Source organism: Amblyomma americanum, chromosome 1 (genome assembly GCF_052857255.1).
Source record: "Amblyomma americanum isolate KBUSLIRL-KWMA chromosome 1, ASM5285725v1, whole genome shotgun sequence".
Lineage (NCBI taxonomy): Eukaryota > Metazoa > Arthropoda > Arachnida > Ixodida > Ixodidae > Amblyomma > Amblyomma americanum.
This window is the reverse complement of record NC_135497.1, coordinates 96,334,448-96,359,331: the sequence shown is the minus strand read 5'-3', so window position 1 is coordinate 96,359,331 and position 24,884 is coordinate 96,334,448. Positions and strand designations below refer to the sequence as shown.

The window sequence follows — 24,884 nt, the reverse complement described above, 5'->3', positions numbered from 1 at the left end:
GGGGCTGCGTGGCCTTAGGCACTTGCTGGCAGCACTAGCGCTCCGAAACTGCACAAGTTAAATATGGAGTATGCTTGCACATGGCCTTCAGTCTCTTGTACTCACTTTCCATGCCACGTTGCAGTCATGCGGAAAAGCTAACCCAACTAAAGCCTTGCAGCATCCTTCGCCTGTTGAGCATGGCTACCAAAACGCTGCTGAAACCTACTTCAATTATAAAGTATACTGGCAACAGGACTGAACACATTATGTAGGCAGTGGCTAGCTTCAAAGCACAGTCCGCTGCAGCTTCGATGCGAGGTTAGGCCTCAACATGGCTGGAGTGGTATGCTGCCAGCATGCGGTGGATGGCACGTTGCAAGCAGCGAGTCACTAGCGTGGGGGCAATGTATTCTTTCTTCTTCCAAGTTAGACATGATTATCTAGCGCCATTTTTTAAAATAAACTATCGATATCATCCCCATAGTGGTCAACATATTTGGGTTCGACTGCATTTTCGATATACCAAACTATTTCGCGATCCCCTTAGAGTTCAATATATCTGAGTTCAACTGTATTTAGGCTTGTCTTTGGCTGGACACATTCAAGTCACCCCTGACATGTATGTGCACTGTGGTCTCCAAAAAGTGACACTCAGAATTGATGTGTGCTAAAATGGTCAAAGAAAGAAAACTAGCACTGCAGGCAGGACAGTTTATATATTTGTATAACATGAGGGACTGAGGAATGGTTTCAGCTTCAGCATTCAACGATGGTTGTCTTCGGAGTTCATACAGATCTTCAGGAAGGGTAGGAGGAAAATTTACAGCATATCAGATTCAAGACATCTGCACATTGTTTCACTTGTCCACGTGAAACATGATGAGGCGGAAGTTGAAGGCTTTGGCAGCAAGCAGCTTGTTGCATTCAGCAGAATCGGGCAATGGCAGCGGTTGATACGGGCTCTCCATGGCAGCTTCTGTGAATTCATGCTGGTACAGGCGTGGATTGACCTTGAGGTCTCCGAAGGGGCCCTTGAGCACCATGTAGTGGATTCCCATAGGTCTAGGTTGCAAAAAATAACTTTTATGAAGATGGCTTTGACAACAGCATTTCTCTATCAATAGCCGTGCAATGAAATTACTTTTTTTTTCTACCTTCATGCCAACAATCCTGACAACATGCTACACACCTGCTGTACATCAAAAGGGTTCATCAATAATGCAGTTTTCGAAGGCACCTCATGAGATTTACTTCATCAGCATTAGTCATTTGCAGGTAGAATCTATATTGAGAGCTGGCAGCAGAAACCTTTCCCAATCACAGCAAACTCGCACGCTCTATCACAATGAAGCTTAATGGAGCTTGGAAGTGCTCATAATTGATACTGATGCGCAAAAGGATGAAGCATAGCACTGCTCCTTTCCTTTATATCTGTGCATTAGTACCAAGTATGAAGCTAGATTGGGTTTCCAGTAAAAATGTAATACCCCTGTCACACGGGCATTTCGAAGGTCCTCGAACCGATAGTCATTGACTCAAAAAGCGATCGAGCGCTGCTACACGGGCAGTTTCCATGGCTATCGATTCAATAGTCTATCTAGTCAACGGAGCAGCACGGAACTCCCATCGAGATTTCGAGGGCCTTCGAACGCTGCCCAAGGTTGCTAGCGTTGCTTCGAGCGGCGCCAAGCGTCACGGTACAAAAGCATGAACAAGCATTATTCATGCAGTCTGTACAATAATTTTAAAATTGTGTCAGCCTGGTTTAAAGCGCATTAATTTTATGCTCTTCACCACAGAAGGTGGAAACGTTAACAGTATCAGCATTGCCAGAACGCTACATACTATGACAGCAAATCCTACAAAAGGCAGTGGCTTTCAAGACAATGCAACTGGCCTTTAATAACAGCTAAATACCTCCTGTGGCTCCAAATAAGCGTATTTCATGATCTAATATAGGTTTATAAAATATTTTTGTTACTTGCGCAAAATCGAAAGTAGCGATTGTGGCGTCGCACAAGCTTGGCGTAAGCCATGAGAACTATTTCAATGGCCATCGAGATTTGCCGTGTAGCAGCGACACAACTCCTTCCAGTTAGATGGCGATTAAGAATTTCGAAGGCTCTCGACTCAATGGCCATTGAAACTGGCCGCGTGAGAGGGGTATAACTCATGCACGGACAGTGAAGCTTGACCTGGTATACGCATCAAACTTTTTTAACTATAGTCCTTGGAACACAGTATGGGGTCATTAACTCTAAAGCACTATAGAGCCTGCCAATGTGCAATAACTTATAACAAGCTTTCCAGTTATGCATTCTTCAATTAAGTTCTCAAAGCCAGTACAAGTGAGAGCAGTGCTACATCCATGGTGGGGGTACAAATGCCACAAAACTTTCAAACTATGACATATAATCCTAAGCTGTCACATAAGGCTACTCTGTAAACTGACGTGCTGTGCTTGCTGCTAGATCAAAAGCAAAGGGGTTTGCGTAGTCCTTGTTTCTGCTGGCTTAAAGGTGCACTAAAGAGGAATTTGAACTCGTCTTCTTACCGCGGGAAATCTATTACACGTTCCGGGCATTCTTAGAAACTTCGAATTATTATCCTGTGTGGCCGATTGCACTATTAAATCGGATTAAACAGCCCGGCTCGCGGCCTTTTTTTTTTTTACTACTGAACGCGGTAGGTAGGCGGAGTGCCTACCTACCATGGAATGCCTTTCAGCCAGTCCAGTGTGGCGGCTTCGCTTTCACTTTTATTTTGTTTTTTTAGGTTTCTGTGAATAAGCAGTTTGAGTCACAGACAATATAGCCGCGAATTAGGCCCACGGAAATAAAAATGCAAGTGGACTCTGATTTACGCAAGCCACCACGGGACTGGCTGACGCGCTGGTTGGTACCTCCTACCTACCGCGTTGAGTTAAAAAAGAAAGGCAGGAGCCGGGACGTTTAATTTGATTTAATTAGGGCAATTGGCTGCACAGGAGAATAATTTGAAGTTTCTAAGAATGCCTGCAACATGTAAGAGTTCCCGCGATAAAAAGACGAGTTCAGATTCCTCTTTAGTGCCCCTTTAAAGCTTGTGCACTTGTTGGAGCTTGATGGCTATGTTACCACAATGCATGCTGCATTTCACACTTTGAGTGAAAAATGCGCGCACCACAGCCTGGACAGCAGTCTGCAATATACAGTAAAATGTCATTTTCTGCAATCACGTAATTAATGTGTGATGGGCTCCATCACCTTTGCGCATGCGCTGTTCAGCCTAATATGGTGTCACAGTGAGTACCTAACCAGCAACTGAAAGTGAAACCACTCGGTGAAAAAAGGCTGAATAAAAATTGGGACATATAAGTAAACTCTGAAAAACACGACTGGCACTGAAATTTTCAGTATTAGAAACAATACAATATGAAAGCAAATATCCTGGCTTGTCTACTCTAGACGTGGCTGTTAGAGATTTAGCTGCAGCAAGTAAATTCCACTGCAAATATAAAACATAATTTCACACTGGTTTCTTTATGTGCAAGCTGCATTGGAATACTATTTCAAGTTGCTTGCATGTGACCACTTGCATTGCCCAAAAGATAGTGCTTAATGTGAGCAACAGTAGTAAACCAGTAATGAGACAAGCATTAATAAGCAGGACTTCGCAAGAAAGCAATGAACTTTTTCAAAAATATTTTTTGAAATCCTGCACACTGCCTGCAGCCACCTACTTAGTTGTTGCAAGTTTTAGCCATTCCAAAGACATATGAAAGGGATATCTTCCACATGTTTTCTATACACCTGCAACCTACGTGCTGCTGCTGTTACTGCTGAAAAAAAAAAAATACTGCCGAACACCACCTCATACACATCACATGCAGGACCAACAAATTCACCATTGCTCTTAACAGGCGGGAAGGCCTGCAGTACACACCCGTTGCTTTATTCTCTAAAGATGTTTTTTGTATGCCATTGCTCTTTGTTGTATTCTCTTTTCCCGCAATGCAGCACAGTGACAGAAACCAACTTGCCACTTGGTGCTTTGAAAGGCTAGTCAGTGCGGCACTGCAGGTTACATTTGCCAATATTTACAAGTTAGGTTTTTCATGTTGACCATTTTCCTTCTGTACCATGTCCAAGGTAAGCTAAAGAACAAACTCCGAAGGGAGGAGAAACGCATGCTGTGTGATGTCTGCATGTTAAAGATCCCCAGGTGGTCCAGAACCCTCCACTATGGCACCTTTTCCTTCCTTTCTTCTTTCACTCCCTCCTTTCTCCCTTCCCTTACGGCGGCGTGGTTCAGGTGTCAGCCGATATGCGAGACAGATACTGCGCCATTTTCTTTCCCCAAAAACCAATTATTATTATTATTACTACTACTTAGAGGATTCAGCTCAGCACAATCTCTAAGGAAGCCCACTGTACTGCCTGGCCCATTCACTGCCTCAGTGCAATTAGCCTACAACCCCTTCTTGACACAAAATTCATAAGTGTTACTCACGTTAAAGCTCTGCTCTTGAGCACAAGGTGGTAGCTGAGAGTGCGTTCACAGGACTGAGTTGGATCACGCTGATTGTCATTCACACGTGCTTTTACCACCCATTGCGAGCTGAAGGCAGTGAAGCGAGAAGTCTCATAGTACAGCTTGTGAATGAACTCATCCGTACGGTAAGGCTTGAACTGCAAGTCTGCAAGAACAGCAGTTTCACTAAAATTATACACTAGAACATTGTGGAACACGAAAAAGATTGCTTCCGGTTCTTCTGCTTAAACTATTGGTCAATTGCTTTTTTTTTATATGCGAAGTTTTCAAGGAAAGTAAGCACAATTACCATGCAGCTGTGAGAGAGTTCAGGCTGATGGATTACAACTGTGACCAGGCACGTTTGTAGATCATGGCCCCCAAGGAGGAAATTGCCAGTGTATCAAAGAAGGCATTTTTCCACATTCTTTTGACAAGTACAGCTTTGGCCTCTAATGGCTGCTATGGCTCATTAAAGACAAATGTCAGTCTCTTTGGTGTACTGACATATTAAAATATTACAGAACTCCATGCCTATGGGATCGTGTAGACTGTGTTCACCTGAAGGAATAGTCTACTGGCAGAGATAAGTGAAAAAATATTGGCTATTTTCTCGTAGGTCCTGCTCTATTCTGGTAGAATTTAGTGCAATACTAGTGGTTTTTTCAGTAATTTACAGTTTAAATTAGCAGAGAAAGTGTGGCCATACCTGATGGTAGCAACACGGTTTTTGGCAACGCAGTCATTTTGCTAGTAGGTAGGCTACATTGTCCCAAGTGAATGCATTACATTTTATGAATAGGACTGACTGCAATACAGTTACTTTTGTTGGAATACACTTTGGGATTCCCATTTTTTTTCTTGCCTTTAAAATAGTCACTCTGTCTGCACAGTTTAACCACACTTTTTTAAAATCATTTTTAAAAATGTTTCGAAAAGGCAGACTGCCACTATGGCAGCAGCAGCACTGCCACTTCCAGCAAAACATGGTTGCAGGTATTGATGATAGATATCACTAGCGTTAATTTAGTGACATATTTTTAAACCAATTTTAAGCTATAGTTTCAAGACTAGCTATATATCACAGTGATGCTGTGCTACTCGTCACCTTGGCAGCGGGCAGTCGCTGTTGTGCCTCTAGCACCGGCATTTGTAAGCTTTGCCTACCAAATGGAAAGCACATTCCCATGTAGAAAATAGTTTCCAAATGTTGAGCCGGTTTCCCAGCACCACAGCTGGGCACACGTATATTTGGGCAAGGAGGTTTTGATTGCCACAGAAAAAAAATATCCATAAAATTCAGTAGACTGACCCTGCAGCGTTAAAATTATCAAGCACTTTCATTTTGCCATTCAAGTGACATGAGCTGCTTAGAAATTTCATCACAATTTAAAAGTGAGACAACAATAGTCATCAAACAGTGCACAAGTACATTCTTTGGTATAAGACTTGTACATAACGCATTGCAAGTAAGTGATTACTCTAATAAATTATTTTTTTAATGCACTGATTACTTTTTGTAATGTGTAACATTTTCGGTTATCCAATTTTTTTTGTTTCAGAAATCTATTACTACAAATCTTTTTTTTTTCCCCAAAAACAAGTTGTAACCAATGGTACAACTTCGAGAACCTGAAGTAAACTCTGTAGCACACACTGGTGTGGCGTAGAATTGCCTCGCATTAGAGCGACAACGGTCGTACTGCGTAGAAGCTGCAGGTGCAAGGATGTCCGCACATACAAGCCCAAGCAGCATACATTTCACCACGACACAACGTAATGTGTTTAGTAAGCTTCGGCTTTGTCCCTCGGGGCACAAACAGCAGCGAAGCGCAGCGCTCTGCTTAACTTCGAGGTGGCGTGCAAGGTCTTCGTATGTTAAAGCAGTGTATGTCTCTTCATGCGTGTACATTGGGATACTCTTCAATACACTTCAGTGTTGCTATTAAGGTGCTCACAAAGAAACGAGGAAAAAAATGGCCAAGAAAACTTCGGAAAAAAAAAAAAGACTGCCTGTGAATTCACCAACGTATGTACTGCAACAGACTACAGATCAAGCAGGCACCAGATTATTCTCAAAGATGTATATCTGTGCTATGCTAATAAAAGATGGATGAAAAATAATGTTCGTAATAGACTACTTCTCTGTAACTGTTCAGTTACTTTTCACGGGCTGTTACATTTCAGACGAAGTGTTGCGTTGTGTTTTATGGCACATAAGCACCCATGGCTATTGTGCACAAAACATGAAGCTAAAAACACTCGTTTGTATTTCAGATGAAGCAATTGTAATTGTAATCAGTTGCCTGTTTTCTGTGACATGTACAAGGCTGTTCAGTATTGACATTTATTTCAATTTAAGGGAGAACGTGGCTTTCAGGTCTTGAAAAAAGTCCCCAAGAAAAATATATATTTTTTCAATCATTGTACATTCGAGCTTATTTATAATGATCCTGGCGGTAGCACGGATTGAGTTTGTTGTATCCGAGGTTTTTAAGTGGACTACTCATGTTACAGCCAAAAATACAAAGTCCGAGAGTGCGAGTCCAGCATGCACGCCTGCTTATTCAAACCAGACCCTATTATGGCGCTTTCAAAGCTCTCCAGCACGGTCACGTGCTCTTCGCCGATATCCTTTTGCCAACAAGCTGGTTAAGGGACACGATATAACTAATCGCGGTGGAAGCACTCATGCATGATAGCAGGTGGTAGATAGACCTCCTTGTCATTGTCCTCATCAGATTCCTGGCAGTGCAAGAGTTCTTGTACTTCATGTACTATTATTTTCGTCACTGTATGGCTTTGCACTGTCGGTGTCATCATCCGCACCAATAAAGTCGTCCCTCCCTGGCGACATCAGGTCAGGCCAGCTCCGCATCGACGACGCGTTGCCATAAATCCTCATGCGTCCGCAAAGGTGTTGCTCAACAGCGTCCTCCATCGCTCCTGGGGTCTGCAAACACTGCTTTACGGATGCAGGATTTCGCAGTAGCTTCCAAACCACTGTGCCCTGCGAGTCTTCCTGATGACAAACGTCGACTGTGCATGCCAATTGCTGCCGTCATGCTTGTGCACAGAAAGCCCCTAACGCAAACATTACTGCACTTTCCACCAGCACTAGGAGTTACCTTTTGAGGTGTGCATTTTGGATGGCCGCATCTGGTAAGAAGTTTTGCCAGAGTACCATACGTCCTCTACTTCTTATTTCTTATTACTGTTTTTGCTATTTATGGATCGCCACATTACTGCCATAGGAAGTGGGGGGGGGGGGGGGGGGGGGGGGGGGGGGGGGGGGGGCGGACACACGGATGCTAGGCGATGCTCTTTGCTCCTGCCATAAGCAGTGGTTGCCATAGGTGTTCGTTTTATCCGAGACACAATGCCATTGCCCTAATATATACTTTGAAAGCAGCACCGCCCCCATTTAATAACAGCATTCGTAACTGCGGCAGTACGATAGACCGTATTCATTTATGAAGTGCGTCTCTTTTTCTACGCAGTCCCGAACTTTCACTGCCGACATCCACTGAGAAGTATTAAAAAAAATTTGTATTGTGTACCACAATGGTGCTGCTGGGGAAACACTTGAAAGATTGGAGTCTTTCTTTGTTCCGTATTTTGGACTAGCTGTTCACATTGTGCAACAGAATTCTTTGACTGTTTTGTCTATTTGGCCCAGTTTGTTTTGTTACACTCACAGAACTCCGCTATATGCGATGACAATCTTGGTTTTCATTTTGATTGTAGATTTTTTGGCGCAACATCTTTTTTTACAGTTCAGACATGTCTACGCCACTGAAGTAGAATCGACACTTGAGCTAGTTGGTATAGCATCATGGAAAAAATAAAGCGCACTCGGGACAACGGACAAGGAAGACCAAACAACTGGCCGCTGCCTTAATCTGCACCTGCAAGAGCATTTTTTGTCCTTGAAAAAGTCACCTTCATCCAATCTTGCTAAGCACTGTTCAAAATGCAGTGGTTGCAAGCCTTTCCTTGATCAAACCAAAATCTTGTTTCGACACCCTAATCAGCTAACGAGAGAGGTTTCAGAGGCCTATCACATCTGCAAGAATGAGCACACGTGCTGCTGACCCCATGGTGTGGTTCTACATGAAAAGGGGTTCTCTTATCTTGATGCACCTGCATGAACACTTATCCTGATGCTTTTGTTTTGTTTGTGGTTTCTTTCTCTCTTTCTGCATTTTTTTTAATAAACACCCAATTGCAAGTAAGCGCTTGTGTTATTTGGTCTTCCTTGTCTGTTGTCCTGAGTGCGCTTTATTTTTTCCATGATGTCTATGCCAGATGCTTTGTAAAAATGAAAACAAATATTGCATGGTGAAAAATAAAAATCTAAGATTGTCATCACATGTACTGTGCATTCAGATATGCAAATCAGTCTTCTACTACATTTTGTTGAGTCTTCAGACTTTCCACAAGGTGCAGAAGAGAAAAAATTTGTAGAAAGAAAAGTTTGTCAGATATAATGCTAAATTTTGTGCACTTAAGTTTGAAAGCACAGCCAACATGAAAAAAAATTTAATCAAAATCCACTTTAAAAAAAATAAGATGGTGTTGAAAGCCACATTCCCCCTTGAAGTTCAAAAGGCATCTATGCATCCAGAATTGAATAAAGAAGGAACAAAGAATAAGGAAAAAACAAAACTTGTCCCTTTTCTATATGTGGGGTATGTTCAGGGGCCTGCACTTTAGAGTAAAACCCATTTTTCCATAATCATGCATCCCAACCAATTGTTAAACACACATCTGCAAGTTTCGAACAACATGAATTAGACAATTTTTATCCCAAAACTTGCTTTTCTAAAAATACAGCTTGCCAGCACAAACTGCTGTAGGCATTGTAAGGGAACTATCTGATGTCTATGACTTGCCCATGCATAATAGTGTACATTAGGAAATAAAAAGTAATTGCTTGCCAGAGCAAAACTCGTCCTGTCAGTGCTCTACAGTGCCTAGGATATTTATCTCGGCAATTAACAATTCTGCTGGGACTGTTCCAAATAGTGAAAAAGGACCATTTGAAACAGTAATATACTTGGCAATGGTATTCCCTTAGTTCATGCAGTAGAAGTGAAAATGTGGCATCATCGGTAAACCACTCTCAGGGGGACAAGCTCAGCTGGTTTAGCCAGCTAAGTGGGCCAGTACTGCCATTTACAAAGATGAATGGAGCCTCAAAGGCTGGTAGCGGGGTTGTTCACTCCATCTTCTCAGCACATGGTGCCACCAGTCCACGAACCTGGCTACGCTTGTTTTTCAATAGGCTAGCCTCCAGCGACAAATGCATTGCTACACAAGCTAGGCGACAAAATCTGACTGTACAGAAATTTCAGTGTGAACAAACTAGCATTTAAGAGAAAAAGCAACCCAGTTATTTGTACACTCTAACCCACCTGCAGGTAAATTAGAAAAAAAAAAATACCAGAGAAAAGTGAGAGCATTAGCTCAAGATGAAAGTAATGCATAGCAGATTTTTTGAACAAACAAAACACACCATTGAAAGTGATCTTCTCAACGGACAGCAGTTCAAATATGGTGTTGTACAGCATTTGCTCCTTGAGCATCTGCTGATCGATGAGCTCCAAGGCTTCCATCACTTCTCCGCCCGATTTGTGAGGATGAGAGCACACTTGGGAGTGCACCTCCAGCTCATGATATGGTCCTCGCCACTGGCAACCAATTCGACTGTACTGGCAGCGTGTCAACCTGCGTTTACATATGCCTCTCTTACAAAATAAGCACAGGTCAGCCAAGGTGCAAGCTTAGCACTTGCACATCACAAATAATTCAGAACTTCCATAATGCTAAGACCATTTCCAGAAAACCAGCCATTAATAAAAAAAGTGCCGACTGTACACCAGGCCACATTTTGTCTCTCAGCACACCACAATAAAGAAACGTCGGGAAGCAAGCATAACTTTCTCCCCAAAAAACCAATTTTGTACAAGAACAGCATTTCATCATTTGTTTACATACCTACATACCCACTGGGGCATTATTGCAGAGGTAGCATATTACAAGCGAAATATGAAAAAGGCAACATACCAATAAGTACCCCACAAAAGATATCACCATTTCAGTATAGGGATACTTTGCATTGCAGGTAAGCTGCGAAATTGGCTCTAGACCAGCACCCCCTGGTATAGAGACAGTATAAGCAAACATGATGAATACAAGCTGTGCTGTCGTTTTGGTCAGCCTTTGTGTAAAACTTCATTTATATCGGTGCAATTAAGCAAGTCAGCTCCTAGCAGGCAGGTTTCCTTCAAGTCAGCCTGCTATGTTAGGCACAATCGAAAAGGTCTAAGACAGGCCATTTGCACAATAAAATAGCCAAACCTCACAACAGAGCAGAAGAGCAGAACCTGAAGCAAAATGCATTCATTATATTTGGTACTCGACATAGAAAGTAGCACACACAAACCTGCAAAAGACACTCAAATGCTAAACAGCACTGTGGTCTCCAATTATGTGCATGCAAAACTTGCACCCCAGAGTAACCCTGTCTAACTCTTAACTTTCACCACAGAAGCAATTATAAAATTTGGAGCACCTGTTCACAGACAGACTGCACAAGTGAGATAACTGATGTTCGGGAGCTTGTGCTCATATTTACAAGAACTGAACAAAAGCAAACCACCTCCACTGTAACCAAAAAAGCATCAGACCACACAATACTGGATTCATTCTAGGACACCCACTGATATGAAGCATGGCCAACCAAACTTTACTCCTACTTAGTGATGTCTGGCTATTTTGCTACATTAGTTTTCATTGTAGCAACGTTCAAATCTGCTTTCGGTACTAGTTTCTACAAATTTCTTCAAAGTTCCCTTGAGCACCATTACAGACCTCCCAACACAATCGAAAAATTTGAAAAACCTCTCTAGAAGTTGCATGCTGTAAGCGTCGTGTATGATTTACACAAAATTTTTAGACAGTTTGCAAATGCTGACCTTTCACTTTCAGATTTACCATTAACACTAAGCCAATACAGCTGTAAATGGAAGAAGGTTAAACACACATTTTTCAAAGTTTTAATGATGTACCATCACAAAGGAGAGTGGGAAATCTCAGTGCCGCATTGTACACTGATTACAAGGAATGTCTCTTTTTTTTTATTTCCTTTTTTAGCCTATCTGCAACAATAAAAGAAAGGCCGAGGTAAAAGGTCCCACTGCACAGCTTATAGGGTGCTCCGGCCGCTTTTATACATTAGAGTCAAAGTGGCACACACAAAATTTAGATGAGAAACCGGGCATAGGTAACAGCTGAATTAAATAATCAACTGTTAATGTAATATCCCGTAATGGTGCCTTTCAGGTATCAATAAATAAATAAATAAAAGTTGCACATCACTTTGCCTCTCAAATAAAAACAAGACAAGCTGAAAATAATATGGCAGCACTATACGACGGATCACACGTGAGAAATTTCAATGCCATCATAACTTGAATGTCAATGCTGGCGTCCAGGTGGGTGCTGGTTTTTTCCCAGACAGTTGAACATTAGTTTAGTTTCCTCCATATTAATATTTAGTCCCACTATTAAAGCTTTGAGAGGTTAAGTCCTCTATCATGGTCTGCAATTCAACCTCAGAGCTACAGAGCAAGGCTGTGTTATCAGCAAATCAGAGATTACCAGGTATTCTCTAATAGTTTTTCCCGATTCAACCCTTTGAATACCTCTCGTGACCATGTGGTGAATAGCACTTCCGAGATTTTCTCCTTGCCCAACACCCTTCCTGACTGGTATTTTATCACTTTTCCTATTTTCTAGTATCTTTACATGTGCCCCTTACACACCCTTGTTATGCAATGCCTGCATGACTGCTGGTGTTTCTATTGAATCAAATACTTTCTCGTGATCTATGAAGGCCATGTGCAGAAGTTTGTTGTATTCTGCACATTTAGCTGTTACCTGATAGATGGCAGGAATGTGGTTCATTGTCAAGTACCTTTTCCAGGAACCAGCCTGTCCAAAGTCTGAGGTTATGAATACCTTTTAAACAACAGACATTAAGCTAATCAGTCCATAATTTTCAAGTCGTTCACATTCAGTTTCTTGTGGACTAGAATAATGTTGGCATTCGTCAGTGTTTCTGGTACGCTTAAGGCTGCGTTGCTTGCAAGCCTTTCCAACTTTCTGCATTTGTCAACTGTGGGATATCCATTTCTGGACAAGTAGCATCATGCATTGCACAGCTCAAAAACTGCTGCTTCACTTTCAGTCTTGTTCACTGTTCTCCACCACACGGCATGGTACCAGGAAGCAGCGCCTTTGAAGATAACACAGTTAGGTGCTGGAATTTACGTTTTTAACCGAAAAAATACCTATAGTACGACGAGTTCAATTCCCAAAATTCAGTTTTAACAAAAAAAAAGGTTAGTATTCGAGACATGCACAACACACCTTGCTAGCTACTGAGTAGAAGTTACACTCAGTCAAAAAAATAAAATAAGGCACAGAAGCCACGGGCATGGTGAAACTGTGATACTACTGGATTAAGTAGCACAGTTATATGCTTTCAGACACTGTTTTGCTGTCTTGCATGCCTCTACAGACTGGGAGGCTCCACTCTTCACCAAAAAAAAACATAGTGCTCTTTATTGTCATGCTTAGTTACTTAGCTAAGCGGGTTTCTCCACTGCATAGGTACATCATGCATAAGCACCACCAGAAAGTGTAGTCTTGTCTACTGCAACCATTCAGCGGCAGTTCCATCACTGCAGTCAGCATGCAGACTACGTGATGCCCCGCCCCCTCGCTCAACAACCCAACAATAACAACAACCAAGTTTCAGAAGAAAACTTCAATTTGTGTTTGTCTGATGGTTCCATCATTTAGCTGCGCTGCTTTTTAAATGGCGATACCATCTCCTTCAGGAAGCACATGCAGCTGTAAGCACGACCATTTGTGCATTAACTACTGGTAGATCGACTGCTTATGCTAACAAATAGGCCAAGATACGCTTTGACTTTTGACTGCACAGGAATACCACATTATATCACCAAAAAAAGAAAGGTGATTGAATCATCTGTAGAAAATAATATTCACAAAAAAAAAAAGTGTACTCCAATATCAACACCGAAAAAATATGCTGAATTTTCAAAAAAAAACTTAAAAAGTCCAACTCCTACACAGAGTGCAAATACTGCAAAGTAACGAGTGCTAATCTTGTATTACAGTTACTCAAAAGTAGTTTCTTCACATCAGATAAGCCAGGACTTATTAGATGGTGCTCGATAATTTGATCTTAGTCTAAATGGCATTTCCAGAACCCCTGACAGATGCTCAGCAATGAGCACTGTTTTAGCATTTCAGCTATTAAAGAAATCCCGAAATGATTTTGGCGGCCATATCCTAATGCAAAAAATCTATAGTGGTAGTATTTGCGAGTATTCAAGTCAAATTTAAAAGCTCCGAGTGCAGCCTATAACTTATAATTTTTAAAAATTGTTGCTCACAACCGAGTAGGGCAACACCTCGTTGCCCGTTCTTAGCCACCTATACCCCACCCCCTCAATTAGAGTGGGGAATTTGGGCGAGCTTTCTCCAAGTGATATGGGCAAGATGGGGTGCAGCTGTGTGCAGTCCCAACCCGTTTTTTTATTGCCAGGTTGGCAAGTATGATTTGAGGGGGGAGAGGAGAAACATCTTTTCAATCGCTCATATCCGTGGTGCTCATGAAGCTGCTGCAAATATCTTCGGTGCAGCGGTTGCAGATATTTTTGCAGCACGGTGATGGAATACTGATTGCTCTTGCGCCTTTCCTTAGCTCAGTAAATACCATTTCATGGTCCCTTTAACTCTTTCCCTACCTTCATCTAAAAAAAAAAGCGCAAACCAGACGACCACAAAAAGGAAAGGAAGACTTGTGTCGCTTGTGAGGCCGCCTTTCTTCCCTTTTTTTGTGGTTGTTTGCATCTGGTTTCGGTTTCCCTTTAGAGATGAATAACATAAAACGTCCAACTCACCTACTTTCCCTACCGCAGCCATTTCGCATTGTTTGCACATTAATGATGACTTTGCGCACCGAATTTGGAACCTTCTGCGTTGCTTACAGGCATGCTGTGCGTCTGGCTTGTAGTTAGAGAACTGAGGTTTCATTAGCGATGCAGTTTTTTTTTTTCCTACAAAGTGGAACTCTTTCAATGTGCTCTGAAGACACAGTAGTGTCACTTGGAAGTCTTCACATGCGCAACGTATGCTCCAAAACGTCACGCTCCTGTGCCCAAATATAGGTTTTCCAGTTATTGTTCTGTAGTAAGAAAAGAATTCAAGATGGAGCTTTAATTTTTTCATAAGCAATGGCCAATAGAATGCTAAACCTTCATGTTTCAGAAAATTCTTAACATTTTTTTTCTTTTTAGATACAAGGGTGTCTTTCTAAGTTTTGTTAAATTTTTCCTGAACTCTCGGTTTTGGCAAATAAAATTTTCTATTGCAACAATTTTTTTATTTAAACTTTTATGCCCAAAAAGCACTTATTTAGCTTTGTTTGCATATACTGCATAAAATTTTAAATGAAATAGTTTTTACAGAAAAAAATACAGCTGGAACCTATAAAACATGGCTATTTTCCCCACAGTAGAGAGAGAGTTAATGTTACGCTATACATTTTTGTTGTATGTGCACGACACTACGCACAACCGTTATCGTGCACTGTATCTGCATGCGCACTGTTCTGCTATCGCTCGTCTGACAGCCTGTGCTAGCTTTAAAAGACTGCTTATACGGGGCCACTGCACTCAGTAAGTTAACCTGTTTTGTGGCCTGCCAAGTAGCAGGAATAAACATTCCTTGATGTTTCATCTACATCGCCCAGTTCCTGCATGCCAAACATGACAATTTTATTTGTCTTAAAAGTGATTTGCTTTTTCTCCTTATGGTCTCAACAACAGGTGACCTGCTCAATTAGCTAAATACATACATTGTATGAAGTTAGAGCTCAAAGAAGAGATTGGAGTTCACTCTCATCTGCAGTAAGACTTGTTAAATGTTTTTGGAATACTATGTTTACTATAAGTTGCGACAGCAAAGTATTTTCTATGGGACATACCAGAATGAGCTTCTCAAGTTCACAATAGACAGCTGCAAATGCTTAGCTAAGTTGCTTTACAGCAAAACAGCAGCTGATCGAGCATATCTTCAACTTTCGAGAGTGGCCGTGTACCGCCTTTGTCCAACTAATTGTACCACACCCAGAAGAAAAAAAATGTAGATCCAAGAAAATTTTACCTATATTACAAGAAAATATAAATGAAGTACACAGCAAGCATTATTGTGCACAGGGCAAACCTCTGCTTCACCATTCCGTGTAAATGCCTTGCCCTATGACACAAGTATCACTAATGCTGACTTCATGGCCGACGCACAAAGAATGGAATATATTTTCCATGTGGTCCGGTAAACGCACATAATCATATACCAGGTTTTTCGTGGAAGGTGATCACTAATTTTTGAAAGTAAGGTTTTTGAGGTAACGAGAAGCAATTTGCGGCATAGTAATATAAGTGTTGGCGGACGTCAGAAAACAGGTGAATCATCTTAACTAGCTAAGGATTAACTCAATTCTAACAGTTAACTTGTTAACTATTACCAATAGCACCTGACCGCAATTAGAGATTTGTAGCCGGCCGTTAATAATAGCCACATCAGTTTTTAGAATTTCGAAAACGCATTACTCTCCCCGCTGTGGAACGACAAAATTTGGCTATTTCGACTAGTTACGACCACTGGTTGCTTTGCCTGCATACTTTTCGAAAGCGCATGTATTTTAGCACGATGTAGCCCAATTTTGGTGTGCCACAGCAGCTAGAATATATATATATATATATATATATATATATATATATATATATATATATATATATATATATATATATATATATATATTAAGGAAGCCAACCGTCACCGAAACCAAGGTGCATAGGGGAATGTTTGTAATTTTTTTTGTAGTGCCAATCAATCGGTTTTAAAGAAAATTACTTAAAAAGCAGCAGAAAAAAACAACCATGCCTCCGTGGGATCTGAACCCACAACCTCCGAATATCGCGTCCGGTGCTCTTACCAACTGAGCTACGGCGACGGCTGTCCAATCTGCTGCTTTCGTGGGTATTTATGTTTACTGGGTGTAAGCGAACCTTGAGAGTGTTCACCAGTGCCACCCTCGTCCATAGCGGTGGACGTAGCACGTCCTGTAATACCGCGAGTGTGACGTAGAACGTCATCTAACGGCGAGGGCGGAAACTGCGAGAGCCCTCTTATGCTACCTATGGCAACAAGACTGCCAGAACCGAGACCCCTGTTAAGCTATTAGCAGATAAGGTAAAGGAAATGAGGGGCTCGTTTGACAAACATATTAAGGAAGCCAACAGTCACCGAAACCAAGGTGCATGGGGAATGTTTGTAATATTTTTTTTGTAGTGCCAATCAATCGGTTTTAAAGAAAATTACTTATAAAGCAGCAGAACAAACAACCATGCCGCCGGTGGGATCCGAACCCACGACCTCCGAATATCACGTCCGGTGCTCTTACCAACTCAGCTACGGCGACGGCTGTCCATTCTGCTGCTTTCGTGGGTATTTATGTTTACTGGGTGTAAGCGAACCTTGAGAGTGTTCTCCAGCATGGTTGTTTTTTCTGCTGCTTTATAAGTAATTTTCTTTAAAACCCGATTGATTGGCAATACAAAAAAAAAATACAAACATTCCCCTATGCACCTTGGTTTCGGTAAGTGTTGGCTTCCTTAATATGTTTGTCAAACGAGCCCCTCATTTCCTTTACCTTGTCTGCTAATAGCTTAACAGGGGTCTCGGTTCTGGCAGTCTTGTTGCCATAGGTAGCATAAGAGGGCTCTCGCACAGTTTCCGCCCTCGCCGTTAGATGACTTTCTACGTCACACTCGCGGTATTACAGGACGTGCTACGTCCACCGCTATGGACGAGGGTGGCGCTGGTGAACACTCTCAAGGTTCGCTTACACCCAGTAAACATAAATACCCGCGAAAGCAGCAGATTGGACAGCCGTCGCCGTAGCTCAGTTGGTAAGAGCACCGGACGCGATATTCGGAGGTCGTGGGTTCAGATCCCACCGGCGGCATGATTGTTTTTTTCAGCTGCTTTTTAAGTAATTTTCTTTAAAACCGATTGATTGGCACTACAAAAAAAAATTACAAACATTGCCCTATGCACCTTGGTTTCGGTGATTGTTGGCTTCCTTAATATGTTTGTCAAACGAGCCCCTCATTTCCTTTACCTTGTCAGCTAATATATATATATATATATATATTGTAGATTTTGTTTTGCCACAGCACAGCTCAGGTAAGAGAGAAATGATCCCTCTTTGGAATGTTGTTTCTTCTGTTTGTTCCAGATTTCATGAACAAATATTTTAATGTTCCATCACTAATCAATGGCAGTGTTTTAATGAATAGTCTAAGCTGGACAATACAGAACAATGTATTTATTATACCTAGTAGTTTCATTAAAGAAGTACCAAGAAACTAATCAGTACGCAGGAGCACCCATTGCTTGGCTGACATGGCCATGTACATGTAGCACTGATCTGTATCACACTGCCACAAATGGCACGCTCCCACTATGCAGCACAAAAATGCAAGGGCCTCACTGAAAAAACTTCAATGCCAACAATGCATGTACACCACAGAATGTTCCTCTCAAACCCAGGACCGTAAAAAAAAAAGACACATAAGCACAGTTTGTGTGTCCTTTTTTTTCCATCCCCCTTCCATCACACATTGCACTTATAACCACAAACTAAAGCCAACTAGCCTGACATTGGTTTTTAGACTATCACAACGGATACCACCCCGAACTTTCTCATGAAAGTTTAAAGCACCATGAACACAAATGGGCACAGCAGAGGTGCTTTACTGATGAAGGAAATGTGCCTAAATGGGTATAAAAAGCAGTGAATACAGTTGAGACACTATTACCGAATCACCAGCCTCAGAAAGAAAATTAACAATGTATAAAACAGTCTTCAGTGTCCCTTTATGATCTCGTGTTCCAACTAAAAACAATTCCATTACGTAGTTGTAATGAACCTGTAAATGCAGGCAGTGGTTTTGTACCATTAACTGTATGAGAGAGGTTTTCTGAGCTCACGACATAACTGCTAGTGTCAGTAATCAAAAACTCAGTGACGTCATCTTGTGAGCACCCTTCTGATGAGCAGTCGGTTGAAAGCAGCATGAATATGGCAATGTTAAAACGTTGCACGACCACCTGTAGACCTAAAAAAAAACAGTGTATAGATGGGTGTGCTTTTTCCAGCCAATCAGTGTGTGCACGATGATTGGCACTCGAATATGACAACCATTATCATAGAAATACTGGATCTATTCACTGCGTGGCACCTTGCATGGAAGAGGTGATATAATTATCAGGCATTACCTGGGCAGTCTCAATCGTCATTGAGCCAATGGCAATCCAGCTCATTGTGAATCGACCACTGATATTTTTTTTTCAATGGCTACAAAGTTTGATAACTGTCACCACAATGAGGGTTTGTGAAAGACCTTAGAGATTTCACAGGCCACTGAAAGCAGCACTGGACTCACTACATATAAAGAAAAATAAAATATAAAAACTCAGAGGGCAAAAATTTACTTACATTATAGCTGTAGTAAATGTGCACTCATTCAAATTCTTCAGAAATGACTGCTTTGCAAGATGTCAAATTAAATGCGCAGTATCACATGCACACTGCCAAAGGACTACTGGAATCCATCATGTGGTAGTGACATGCACGGACAATCTTTAAAAAATTTGAAGTCCACAGGCCTCACTTGAGCCTCTATATGAGAATGGGGTATTATACACACTTACTGTTCAATGCATATTTTCCTGCAAAGAAACAGCATGTACAGGCTGTTTCACACTTGGAGGGAAAGTTGGAGCGCAAGGCTACCGTACTTTGCGTAGCGCTGCCACCGATGGCTGGCAAAATTGGCAAGAAAGGCGCATGCACAATAAGCATGGCCTTCTGTCACCCATTCTCGCCGGATCTCAGCAGCAGCGGTTCTCAAAGCACGGCAGCAATGTGCTCCCAGTTTTTCTCAAAGTATGAAACAGCCTGAACATGCAGCATATAAAAGAGAAAACTCTTGAACTTTTCCCCTGCCTCGGGCGCTCCCCCACACCCGCTCAGTAAAAGTACCACAGATAGCGCATTTCCAAGAACACCAACTTCCCAGTCCACATGTCCCTTATGAAACAGGCCTGCTTCGATGATGCCCAACTTAGCCAGCAGAAGAAAGGGGAAGTTTCCTGCACCAACAGCAATGCTGATGCAAATACCCGAGAAAAAGACCCTTGTACAGCTATATCTCCAAAGGAGTCATAATATGAACACAATACTAGTGTGACTAAAGGATTTTTAGCTGTTACACGCAGTGAAACCTTGTCACAATACCATAACTACAACCATTAATGGCCCCCTCCCCCACCACTTATTTTTCTTGGCAGTCATATGCTGCAAATCAGGTCCCAACACCAGCCTTAGAACAAAATGGGGGAAAAAGAGAAATGAATACGCTTTCTTTAGACGCACCGTTCTTCGCAGAGTTCAGCTTCGTGGCGCTCAATCTGTGCCCTTGGAAGTTCACTGCCGCAGAACACACATTCCGTGGGCAGTTCACAGACTGCCTTCTCAACAGCGAGGTTGCGTGAGCAGAGCTCACGGCTGATGACTGTCCTGCAGTTGGGGCAGGTGGCGGTCTCGTCACGGAGACGCGCATCTGCCAGGAGGTGAGTAAAACAACCGGCACACATCAAGTGGCCGTTGGTGCACTGCAAAACCACAGCAGGGAGACGAGAATCACCATTGGTGCTCAAGCAGCAGAACTCTCTCCTTCTGGGAACCTGTTAGAATACCTTGCAAGGGGGAAAAAAACTGCAGCAAGAGGCAGGACAATTGCACAATGAAGCCCACCAACCAGCCTGGGGCACTTACCGCACCCAAATGCAGCACCATAACACTCGGAACACAAATGCACCACAGACTAAAAAGATAACACACACACACAACATGTCAAAATTATTGATGAACATAATCAAGTCCTGGGAGAAAGGCTGCGGCAACACTTATAGCATACTGGCTGCCAACAGTCAATTGGGTTAGTGTCACAGGCGCGCAGACACATGCAAGCTCCCCAGCTGGGGTAAGTGCGCTCGACTGGATCTTCTTGCCTACAAACCTGAAAGAGGCAGAAAAATAAGAGAAAGCTGAATTACTAGGAGTGCACATGAAAACTGTCATTGCAGCTTCATGACTTACCTATGCCATGTTACCTGAACACACAAAATGTAAAAAAAAGGGGGTCCCAAAGCCTGGCCATGCTATTCAGCCCCTTACAATGCTCCTTGACACAAAGAAATTGTGCCACTTGCAACATTCCAGTATTCAGCCTGATCTTGCTCTTCATATCAGTCCTCAAAATAAGCCTTTGATTCTGCATATTCCAAACAAATATCTCAATGTTCATGCTACCTCAATGCCAAGAAATCATCTTGCAAGAAATGTCCAGGACTTGGCAGAGGTCTTGTGGCTTCCATTCTTTACATGCCTGTTAGACATGTGGTCATTTTATTCATGGCACATTGACAGCCGTTACCATCTTCAAGGGGCTTCAACACTGCTTTGATGTGGATGCCGCTGGCTGTTTTTCCAATGCTTGTACAGTAAACATTAGAAACCACAGCAGTTGAACACTACCCTAGGTGGCTTCACGTTATTATTCAACTGCATATGTTCAATAGCTGAACCCGAAACAGATTGCTGGCTGTCATTCTACTGTTATGACGCTGAGCAAATAGGCACACACACCACAAATCTTTATCTTGCTTACAGCAGCAGCCAGAGCAGAATTCTCAGAGGCACACAGGTATCCTTCCTGGGCAAAATTCCATGCTGGTCATGTTCCAGTGTGTTCACCTTAGACAACTTTTCTCCTCGCATTAAATGTTCTTAATTTCCCCAGCGCAGACAATACTTACCATTTCAGGTGAGGCATCAACCTCAATGAATTCAAATATTTTAAGCTTTCCAATGGAAGCACATGAATGAAATGTCCCCAAGTATACTACTCACAAATGAACCACAGTCATCAGATCACAATGCAAACAGTGTATGCCAATAAATTCATGTGTGCCATATTTGATGGGGCTTTATGGAAATGACTACAGTCTTGTTGTATGGTATGGTGTCGCGAATGCTGCCTTCTTTTGCTAAGGCAGCATCGCATAGGCAGCCTATGCAACAGAATCAACACCGAGTGTATGCTTTGGTTGTGTTTATTGCAGCACCACTAATAACTTTACAGTTTTGTACATACAATCCGTGTGTGTAATAGCTGCAACCATGGGAAGCATAAATCTTCATGTAGGCCAGTGCATCTTCGTCTTCTGAATAGATGGGAGTGCTTGTGATGGCAGAAGTCCGATGCATACCCGCTAGACAAGGTCCTCCAGTCCACGCAGATTTTCAGCACACAGAACTCAACACCGAGCGCAGAATCAAGTCACTGCTAAAATTGGAGTGCCAGCAATTCTACAAACTTAGCCACGTGCAGCCTGGTTCGCACAACGGCAGAGAGATTCTGCGGCTATAGTTATGACAACAGCGTGTCGAACATTGTACGCTGCCACGAAAGACAATGCGTTGACATTAAATGCTGTCAAACATTAACACCATATTACAAAAAAGTGTTCCCCAACTCACATCAGCGATGTCAAAACTCATTTATAGTACGCAAAAATACTAAGCGTGGCTGTATTTCGTACGATGTGAATGAACAGCAAAGAAGCGTAATGCAAGTCGTCAACACTCAAACGTGCGTACGTCAAGACAAAATACAGGGAGGCATGAGGGGAAAAAAAAAAAGACCCAATACATATATATCTACACACGTATATACATAAATACACAGCGAGACATCTGATCACCTCTACAATGCAACGCTAATATGCCGCCCCATTCTGGAGAACACATAATACACTTCGTCGAATGAGCGAACGTGGAGCGCGGCGCTTATTCGGCCGCGACGTTCACAAGGGCGGGCGGAAGCTGTTACCAAGCCCGGGATTGGATCTGCGATCAGCTGATCTCCCACGTACCTGATAAATGGCGGAGCGGGGCAGGTCCAAGCAGACGGCGCAGCAAAGAATGCCGCCCAGCCTGTGCTCCAATTTGTCAGACTTGCCAAGCAGCCTTTCGCCTGCCTTGAAGCGCTTCTTGGCGGGTCCTTCAGCTTCGCCCAGGCACTCGTCGCTGGTCGATTCTGCCAGCTCGGAGCCTGAAACGGAGCTACCAGTTTCGTCAGCCATCTTGCCTGTCTCCTGCGGGGATGCCGTTTGTTTTGATCGAGACCCTGATCGAGACGGCCGAAACGACGGAACCAGCTGTTCTATTACGTCACAATTGTGCCGTCCAATAGAACCGCCGAGAGTGTATCACGTGGCTTCGCTCAGCCAGTGATGGACAGGCTGGAAGAATTGCACAAGGTCTTCCCTCCCCGCCGCCCTTTTACTGATGTCGCTGATGTTCCTGCACTTCAGGGCGGGTCCAGACGAGTTGCCGTGCGCGCGCGCTGTGTTACAGGCAACGCGATTGTCAGTTCGCGGATGAGAGTGACTGATCTGAATAATTGTGGCAACGATACAGAGAGTTCCATGTAATTTTTAATTCTCATTTCCTCTGCGACGAACTCGGACTGCTCGAATTAAAAATGCGTTTTCCAGAAGAGTCATGCAGTTTTAAGGTAGTTTGCCAAGCGGTGGCTCTCGCGGTTGCAGATGCAGTAATTGGGTCATTCTTTAAATATACTAGCGCGCATACACGCTTGCAAAATTCAATATCAGAGGCACGCTCGAAAATTAACGCCACTATCAGCTGATAAGAGCAAGCCAAAAAAAAAAAGGACTACCTATTATGCATTGTTTCAGCGCATTGCGCTAATGCTCTTAAGAATGCGCTTTATGTAAGAAGCAAGAACGGCAGCACAAACCATAAGTGCGCTGTCTGTGTCCTTTGGCTGGACCTACCCACGCACGCCGTACCTGTACTTCGTTTTCTCTCCCGATCGTTTCATCCCTTCCCTTGCGGTACGGATCAGGTGTCTACCTAGAGAGAGACTGTCGTCACGTATTTCCTTTCTTCCTAACCTCCTCTCCCTCCTTGCTTCCGGTTCTCCTGGCCGCTCTTGTTTCTTGAAAAACGAGCCAACAAGCCCAGCAACACGTACAGCTAAGAATGCAAAGGTTGTCATTCCACCGCTGAGCACACAACTACATCCAATGTGTCACGAAGCGCAATAGCTCAGGGTTTTTTAATTTGATCCATTGTGCAGCAATGGTGGTGGTGGTGTAAACTTTATTACATACAGGGGAGTTTAGGACGCACAGGTCCTTGGGCCCCTGCTCTTTTTGGGCTAGTTGGTGCGTACTTGAATTGGAGAAGAAAAAGAGAACCACAAGAGAAGAACGAAGACGAGACACAAGCGCTAAAATTCTTCTCTTGTGGTTTGCATGGTTTGGCGCTAGTGCTTCTCTAATTCAAGCAATAATCGTATTATGAACAAGGAAAACAAAAAGACTAGATAAGCATAAACTTTTAGCGGCACAGGTTTATGGAAAAAAAAAAAAAACATTTCGTGGACATATGAACAGCATCAAGTTTTCCCGGCCAATCATTTAATAGTATCACGCGAATATGGAACAGACAGCTGCACAAAGCACTTGGTGTTTACAGCCCATTTCGTCACTCTGCTTTGCACAAGCACTAAACAGCAATATATGACTGCTTGTTCAGGCTCATGTGATAGTGTAAAGAATTGGGTGGGTGTACAAGAAAATATGACAAAAGTAACTTACTAAAAAGCAGCAGTTATGGAATGCAGTATGTAGTGTCAGCTTGCCAGACCCATCAACTTCCTATCATGCAATGGGTTTTGCGCAGGACGGGTATGGGTCTCCCTTCCCTGAGAACTCCTTTCCTGCTTACCTGGTGAGCTCCTGGAACACAGCCGACAATGATAAAATGACTACTTTTTCAAAACAGGGTTGCACCCATATGCAGCGCAGAATTCTGCTGGATGCAATGAGAAGAGCCAAAAAGGAACTGTAGTTCATCTTTGCGTGCTAATGTCATGACATGGAGCTTCCTTTGCACCATGCAGTTATTACAGATCAACATCCTAGGTAAGCAATGCCAGGGGGCTGAAAGTTTGATTTATGAAGAGTTTAAATAGCAGCAAGCCTTCTCAACACCCTAATGGATATGTTTTTTTTCTTTGAAAATGGTACCAAAACGGTCATTTACTACCAGTGCTGCAATCTGT

At 42.7% G+C, this 24,884-nt stretch overlaps 2 protein-coding genes, 1 long non-coding RNA gene and 1 other non-coding gene across 6 annotated transcripts in view; 1 reads left to right on the top strand and 3 right to left on the bottom strand.

Annotated features, from left to right (window-relative positions):
• Positions 1-679: 679 nt before the first annotated feature.
• Positions 680-23,012, bottom strand: LOC144113291 (zinc finger TRAF-type-containing protein 1 homolog). 2 transcript variants are annotated; one of them, XM_077646280.1, is made up of 5 exons: positions 22,663-23,012; positions 20,099-20,337; positions 10,013-10,224; positions 4,474-4,660; positions 680-1,044 (listed from the first exon to the last, which is right to left on the bottom strand). In XM_077646280.1, the coding sequence occupies exons 1-5, from the start codon at positions 22,870-22,872 to the stop codon at positions 840-842; spliced, it is 1,053 nt and encodes a 350-aa protein (XP_077502406.1). In that variant the 5' UTR covers positions 22,873-23,012; the 3' UTR covers positions 680-839. The 2 variants fall into 2 exon arrangements, with proteins under 2 accessions (XP_077502406.1, XP_077502407.1); XM_077646281.1 differs by lacking the exon at positions 4,474-4,660.
• On the top strand, positions 10,231-16,377 carry LOC144113294 (uncharacterized). Its single transcript, XR_013310721.1, has 2 exons — positions 10,231-12,779; positions 12,981-16,377. It is a non-coding gene; the product is annotated as an uncharacterized LOC144113294 (long non-coding RNA).
• Positions 17,004-17,077, bottom strand: TRNAS-UGA (transfer RNA serine (anticodon UGA)). Its single transcript has one exon. It is a non-coding gene; the product is annotated as a tRNA-Ser (tRNA).
• The window catches only part of LOC144113292 (neuralized-like protein 2), a 31,569-nt gene continuing 28,509 nt past the window's right edge, over positions 21,825-24,884 (bottom strand). For both annotated transcript variants that reach the window (XM_077646283.1, XM_077646282.1), the window contains one exon: positions 21,825-24,558. The gene's annotated coding sequence lies outside the window, so the exon portion shown is untranslated. The remainder of the gene's footprint in view (positions 24,559-24,884) is intronic.